We start from the raw sequence: 8,104 nt of genomic DNA, 5'->3' as shown, positions 1-8,104 counted from the left end.
TCAACTACATATATCTTGACTGGTTTGTTTAAATTAAAGTCAGTGTCAATTCTCAAAAATTAACACAAATAGCCGTCTAAAAATAGGCTGCCGATATATATATACCAGTTAGAAAAAATAAGCAGTGAATCTGATCGGTTATATAATTAATTACCCTATAAATTTTCAAGAGAAGAATTCAAAATTTACCTAAACCAAACTTTTGGAATTATAAACCTGCAATTAATTGTAGTAATAATCTAAAAGTTCCATTTTCAGGAAAACTAAATTTGTCTTTTAAACAGGTTAACATAATGAATGGAAGGGATAATTCACATTAAATAAAATATAATAATAAAATGATATAAAAGGAAAAGTACCGTAAACACACGTGCATGAGCTAAGCTCCTACCAAAAAAATTCAAGTCATGGATTTTCATCTAACCTCTGCCTAATAAATTCTCTAACCATTTATTTTTAAATATTTCCCAAACTTATCCTCTTACCTACATTCACAGCTTAGCCGTGAGAGGAGAGGTCCTACCAATTTATCCATGTCATACTGGTAATTGACATGTACGTGTAAGATATATCCCAAAGGATTTTTGCATTAACAACAGACCTTGTTATTTGTTGAATTATTATTAGCCGAAAGTCATCTGGTTGCTAAATATTTTTTGAGAGTATAAAATGTTCTTTTTTTTTCTACGTATAAAATGTTACTTCCATTATATCCTTGAAATTTCACTCTTGAAGTTTCGAATATTAAATAAACTGCCTTTAATTCGTCGAAACGACAAAACCTTTTAAATCAATTTAAACATTATTTAGAAACATAACTAACGTATATTTGAGGAATTGAATCCATAATTAGTTCCTTATGAATAAAAATCAATCTTTTCTTGTTTCTTTAGTTTTCTTTTCATTTTTGTTATCAAATGCCCCCACTTAATTAACCAATATCGATTTAATGAGATGATTTTCGAAATAATAAAAGTACATTTACATCAATGACCATATCAATTACTCGAACCTGCACTCCATATCAAACAATAGCAAAAATAAGGCACCATTGTACACAAATCCATAGTTCGATAAGATTATTGGTCTTAGCATCTCAACATTAACTATGGAGTATATACTAATGTCCTGTTAGCAATTCAATAATGTGCGGCAATAAATTTTCTATCCTACAGCAAAGAACGAATTTTATTTTGACCTAGGAAAGAAGTACAACCTCTGGCTCCAATTTTTCTCCAATTATTTTTATCTGTCATTTCAATAAAAAACAAATGGTCCCAATTGTTGTCACTTTAACAAAAAATAAAAAAGGCATTAATTACTATCTTCTTTCAATTCCACTCTTAAATTTTCAAAAAGGAGATACGAATAATTTAGTTAAATATCTCTTATTATTAATGCAAGTGAATAATTTTTTTTAAAGAGTATGTCAAAATCTTAAACGATAAATAAAAGGACACGAGGGAGCATCTCTTAAAAGTTTTACACACTCTTTAAGAAATTAAAGACATTTAATAACTTGATCAAAATAATATTCTAAACCATCATATATCCTTTTAGTTCAAGTTTAGTCAACACTCACCTAATTAGAACAAGGAATAGATTTGAAATTAATAATAAATGATTTCATATTTTTCTAAAAGATCAAATATATTAAAAACAAATTAATTTTAGATAACATTTTGAACGAGGAGCTGTATTCACTATTCAGTGATTCAACTAACTTAAAATGGAGAAGATCACCGTAATTAATTTTCTATGGACGCATTTATAATCTGTGTGCTGAAATAGGATACAATCATGAATTTGACTCGTTCACGTAGTGTAAGAATACATTATGAACTATTCCTACGAGAAAAAATGTTTAAACTGTCCAAATTAAAACAATATAAATTGTGAAAATCTAGTACTGACAAGATTCATTAAACCTCAAATTAAGAGTAAATTCAGATCTATTAAATCCATGCACATACACATACACATACACATACACAAACCTATAGATACACACAAACAAAGCCGTGAGTTGCAAGTAACAGATATAGAGAGAGAAAGAAAGCGCTGCCATTGTTTCAGCTTTTAGAGAGAGAAAGCTGGGACCACACTCAATGACGCCATATGACGAAAACCCAATCAAAAGTGTACTCACTACGTTTCAGATCAATCATTCAATCACTTCTCCCCAATTCCCTATAAATTCCTCTTCTTCTCCTTCCATTTTTCCTAATTCCTTTTCCCCCAAAATACAAATCCATTTCCATTTCCATTTATCTCAATGGCTGAAGAATTTCAAGAATATGAAGTGATTTTTCAGGAAAATGCAGGACGTGAAGAGGTTCGAGAATTAGCTGATGATGAAGAAGAGTATGACTTCCAAGTTCGTCGTAATAATAAGGTATCTAGAATAAAGAAACTGAAGCGGAATTCCAATTCCGTCCCTGTTAACATTCCCGACGGAAAATCATGGTTCAAGTATTTGGAGAAAAAGTCGGATTTTTTTGAAGATGAGTACAGAGATGACGAAGAAATGGTGCCGCCTCACGTGATAACTGGTCGGAGAATAGCCGGAAAAATGACGTCATTTTCCGTTTGTACTGGATATGGAAGGACTCTTAAGGGAAGAGATTTGAGTCAAGTAAGGAATTCAATTCTTAGGATGACTGGTTTTCTGGAAACGTAACTTTAGAGTTGAGTCTTTTCACATTAGAAGCACAGGAAATTAAAAGTCAACAAAAAAAATAAAAAGAGAAAAAAGATATTTTTCCTTCTTTTTTTTCTTTTGTACTTCCCATTTGTGGAATTCCAATTCCATTTCTCATCATTGTAATATTAGACAAACAAATATTGTATGAAATTCGAAAAGAATTCATCATTTCCTCAAAGAAAGAAAGGAAATGAAAGTTCAAATTTTGATTAATTCAATTTACTTCGAACGGAATTGTGTTTGGTGTGGAAAATAATTGATGTATGATGAATTGTGTAAATCCAGGTTGTTAGTTGTGAGTAGGTTTCTGTTAAGATACTGTTGTTGGAAATTATGTTATGCCAGTGATTGCACACTGTTTATGTTTCCTTTGAGTTTTTTGTTTGAACCTCAGACAAAGCCCAGCACAAACAGCTGGTCTTAAATTGTGACAGAACTTTTGTTTCTTTTAGAACAATTAATAATATCGAATAGATTCTCAATAGTACATACATGTATTTTAAATAATTTTAGTGTGAGGTTGTATTAGTAGCTTGAAGATATATAAAGAAAACTAAACGATATTACATACTATCAAGAAGTTTGCTTTGTTTGATTGGTTCTGAGTTGTTTAATTTGTACATGGTGTAAAATTTAAATATTGTTTTTCTTTTAATAAAAGTCCAACTAAAAAGCTTGTGTAACACCGTTATGAAAGAGGGGGGAGGAACTTTAATACGAATTCCTTATAAAATATTTTACCTTATATACACACTAATGTTGTAAAGGAAAAAAACTTATACTAATTACGACAGTAATGCTATAAGTGTTGGGTTCTATTGTTTGAAATGGAGAAACTCCACATAAATACCGTAACCCATTTCAGTCGGAGAAATTACTCAGATGATCACATTTTCATGTTAGTGACTGTAATCCGTTACCCAATAAATTGCTTTGGACACAGAAAATCGAATTCGACATGTTTTCAATTACTACTAGTATTTCTTAATCTTGAAGGCGTACGTTTTCCTTTTAATAATCTTGACTTGATCCATGTCAGGATAGCAGAAGGCCAACATGTTTTCATGAACAAAGTCATAAAAAGTTTATCCAAGTGTTAAGCAACAGTACAGTAGTAGATAATTAGGTTCATAGGAAGAATATTAATTTCTACATGTGACAGCCTGACATAAAATATGTAATACATAGCCAGGTTAAGGCCTAAGGGTAAAGAAAAGGAATGGAGGTGTTTTGCCAGATAGATATCTAGTTTGCACCACTACTAATTAGTTATTGATCAAGTAGCATAATATAGAACTTTTTAATTAGTGTAGTTTCTTGCAAAACAAGACAAGATAATTAATAGTCACAATTTGTATTTACTAAATTACTTATTAAATAGAAGTCAAAAGCAATATGATTTGGATCACAAAATCTGATTGGTCTTTGAAAAGATGCTGAATTTTGGGATTGTTCTATTGTCATTCTCTAGCTGCATTAGGTGTCAATCCTAAATTTCAGCACAAATATCTAAATCTGATATCCTCTTGCTCTTTTCCGATTTGCTATACATTATTTTTCTGTTTGGGTGTTAGTCGCATAATATACTTTTGAAGCTAAAATAATTCCCGTTGGACGTTGTTATGGTAAAAAGTTCCAAACAATTTTTTTTCAACATTGAAATTTCACTAATTTAACTGATTCAAATTCGTGTTAAACTACGTAATAGTAATTGAATATATTGAATGGTTGTCAAAGGGATTCGCCTATCCCTTTGACATTGATCACGCCCAACTATGCCTTATAAAAAGAACTAAGCGGTCATTACAAATATAATCCGGTTTACAAGTCCGGAATCGAATCCCACAGAGAACTAAGGCTTAGCTACAGTTGTTCAATATTGTAAAGAAATACAAGTTCAAATAATTTTCTAGTTATAAATATTTGATTTTTATTTCTACTAATTAACTAGCAAATATTATAAAGCAGTAAAATTATCAACTAACATGGATGAAATTCTATACAAGACTAAGGAGGTCTAGAGTAAAGAAAAACCAAGGGGGAATTACTACACTACCTACAAAGAAAATCTTTTTGTCTTTTTCCTTTCGACTTAAATCCCTCAAGAAAATTGTCTAATAGATCCATCATCGGAAAAAGTCCAATCTTTTTTTTTATATAAAAATTATTCAATTAAACTAACACAAAGTAGCATAGAAAGTCAACCAGACAATCTCCTCACCCCATATTTAAACTCCTCACCCCACACTTAAAATTGCGCATTGTCCCCAATGCACACCATAACTAATAAGAGGGTAAAAGAAACTCCCTGGTAGGCCAAAGGCCGAAGCACTAGCAACTCATGGGGTACTCAGACTTCTCACAGGCTTGGTCCTTCATGCGGGCACCTCACACTTAGTTCCAACCATCTGGTTTGCTGTTGCATCCTTCCAATAGTTTTGCTTTCCATGCTCCTAGAAAAGCAAAAATCGACACTACAAAAATAATAAAAAATAAAAATAAATAAAGCAGTAAAGTTGAGTTTCCTCCCAACAAGCACTTGATTTAACGTCGCGGCACCACTTTTCGCCTCCACTTTGAACTTATGAATTGGACCCCAAGTTTTGATTCTGCTCTATGATCATGCTCCTGGCCGGGAGGTGGAACGAATCTGACTGGCCCAATAAAACAATGTAGTATTCCGCGCTTCTTGGCCTTTATATGGGATGTGTATTCGCGACTTTCTCGCAAGAAGCATTTCAGAATGTAGGCGCTTTGATCCTCATTCCCTGACTCCTCAAGTGGCTCGGATGACTCTATTTCTATATCATCATCCAAACACAATGTGGAAAAATGCTTGGAGTGTGGACCAATGCGTTCAACTACATAAACATTGGGATTGTCAACATCCTCAACACTAATGACACTAGAGTCAACTAAATATGTATCATCAATGTCCTTGGTTGACTCTAGTATATCTTCTACAACATCGGCATCCTCAAAATCTAGTTCGATTGATTGTTGGTGTTCACTCTGGCCTTTTCCACTAGTACCTCAATTTTTACATCTAATTCACGCTCTTCTTGGATACTATTCACAATATTGGCTTGTTGAGCATTAAGATCTTCAACCAGTTGATTCACTTGAACTTTCAAGTTGTGAATAGTTTCCTCTTGCCTTTCTATCTGCAGTTGTCTTTTACTATTTTGTTCCACAAGGCACTTTAACATATCATATTGTTCCACAAGGCACTTTTGTATATTCTTGATCTCTTTCAAGTCATCATCCCTGGGTTCTTTGTTCCTGTTAACTTCACAAGAAAAAGAAGAACCATCAAAGTAAGGGGTTGGGGGAACATAAAAAATATAAGCACAACCATAAAACTGACCATTTTGACCACCACACATATCACACACATAAGATTGAGTTGGTGCACATAACTCGCTCTCAGAAATATTTTGACAATTTTGCCCAGGGTGATTTCCTCCACTATATGCATAAGAAGGATCAAAAGTAGAATTACCAACATCAAAACTCACATAATTCCAAGATGCCATATTTTTAATATTAACAAGTAAAACAAAAATTAAAAAAAATCAAATACAAGAAAGCAAAAATAAAAGTTCAAACTTGCAACCTAGCAATATATACACCTACAGCTATAAGTGTTTCTTTATCAACCTAGCAATGTATTTCTTTTTAATATAAACACCTACAACTAAACCGTTAGTTCCCCGGCAACGGCGCCAAAATTTAATCACGCCCAACTATGCCTTATAAAAAGGACTAAGCAGTCTTTGAAAATATAATCCGGTTTATAAGTCCGGAGTCGAATCCCATAGAGAACTAAGGCTTAGCTACACCTGTTCAATATTGTAAAGAAACAGAAGTTCAAATAATTTTCTAGTTATAAAGATTTGATTTTTATTTCTACTAATTAACTAGAAAATATTATAAAGCAGTAAAATTATCAACTAACATGGATGAAATTATAGACAAGACTAAGGAAGTCTAGAGTTATGATTTCCCCAATTGTCGGAATCCTTTCCGCTACGTTTCCTATAAATTTGCCTAAGTCTTCTCTACCGATCATGAGCACTCTAAATATCGTAACTCTCTCCCGAGTAATTATCATAATTTACTAGACATATTCTCCTGAATTAAGCTAGTTGGGATTAAGTACAGCTCACTCAGATCGCACCAAGATTTCGTTATCCCTAATCCCACCTTTAAACCTCCGTATTGATCCCTCATATACGTTTAGGAGTGATGTTGTTCAACAACTACCTAAATATGCACTCTTTCCCGAGTAATACATACTAAATAGGCACAGCTAATTGAGGGCCCTTCAATCAACCATAAGAATAATATAGTTGAACAAATAGAGAAAATACTACGGCAAATCTATATTAACGTAACAAGAAAATCATCTTCCAATAGGTTTCATCAAAACCCTAGATAACAAATTAGCTATTCATAATCATAGTAACAATATCCCAAATATTTTGCATAATTAAAATATAGAGTAAAGATGAAAAGATGTAGAAATTGATGATTCTCACTCCCAAGGGGTGATTCTACCAGCTCTTCTTGCCTCTACCTGCCCAAAGTCCTCCAAGTGGTGTTTTCAGGTCTATTTATATGTGTAGAAGAAACCCTAAACGTGTGAGCCGAGTCCTAGTCAAACCCGGAACGAATTAAGTCTTCAAAACTCGGATTGGACTTGGCCTCGGGCCTGGCGTCGCCGGCCTAACGCCTGGAATTTGGTTGGCCTCGCCAGGCTAAAGCCTGGTTCAGCCTAGCCTTTGGCTGGCCTCGCCAGGCTAAAGCCTGGTTCAGCCTGGCCTTTGGCTAGCCTCACCAAGTCTCTCCTTTTCACTGTTCTCGAGCACACTTTCAACGTTTAAGTATCCATTTTGCTCTACTTTCATCTCCAATTCACCTACACATAAAATAGACTCCATTATACGCAAATAAAGTATAATTTATCATAAAATATGTAAAATGCAATGCACATAATGTACGAAACTATGGAATTATAGCCACACATCAGACATCAACAGAAGTTTCTGAAATTTATCTTATTTTATTTTACAACATATTACTTAAAAATGACAATCAATTATTGCAGTTAAAGGGACTATGGAACAATTTGTTTTTCTCTTTTTCGTTTTTATGCCTGGAGTTATTATGAAAGAAGTAATCCTAAAAGGTTTGACGAAGAAAACCTGATTGGGTTAAACTAGGAAATTGTTAAATCCAAATCCCTTACGTAACTGTTGGAGTTGTAATCCTTAATCCTTATCACTAATCTGTCTCCTAATGACAATAGATTAGTGTAGTATATATCCTGTAAATTTTAATAATTGTAAGAATTTAAAAGGAAAAATAATTCTGATTGATGATTCATCAAACCAAAAA

General features: G+C 33.0%; 1 protein-coding gene across 1 annotated transcript; it reads left to right on the top strand.

Moving 5' to 3' along the window:
* The first annotated feature begins 2,275 nt into the window (after positions 1 to 2,275).
* On the top strand, positions 2,276 to 2,680 carry LOC107766427 (protein S40-1-like). The gene has a single exon (XM_016585207.2). The coding sequence runs from the start codon at positions 2,276 to 2,278 to the stop codon at positions 2,678 to 2,680; it is 405 nt and encodes a 134-aa protein (XP_016440693.1).
* The last annotated feature ends 5,424 nt before the right edge of the window (positions 2,681 to 8,104 follow it).

Source organism: Nicotiana tabacum, chromosome 17 (assembly GCF_000715075.1).
Source record: "Nicotiana tabacum cultivar K326 chromosome 17, ASM71507v2, whole genome shotgun sequence".
Classification (NCBI taxonomy): Eukaryota; Viridiplantae; Streptophyta; class Magnoliopsida; order Solanales; family Solanaceae; genus Nicotiana; species Nicotiana tabacum.
Note: the sequence above shows the minus strand (reverse complement) of the source record. Positions and strands in the feature narration are given on the sequence as shown.

What these genes read in the sequence shown, in the direction of transcription:
- LOC107766427 (XM_016585207.2), top strand. Translation starts at nt 2,276, where the DNA reads ATGGCTGAAGAATTTCAAGAATATGAAGTGATTTTTCAGGAAAATGCA.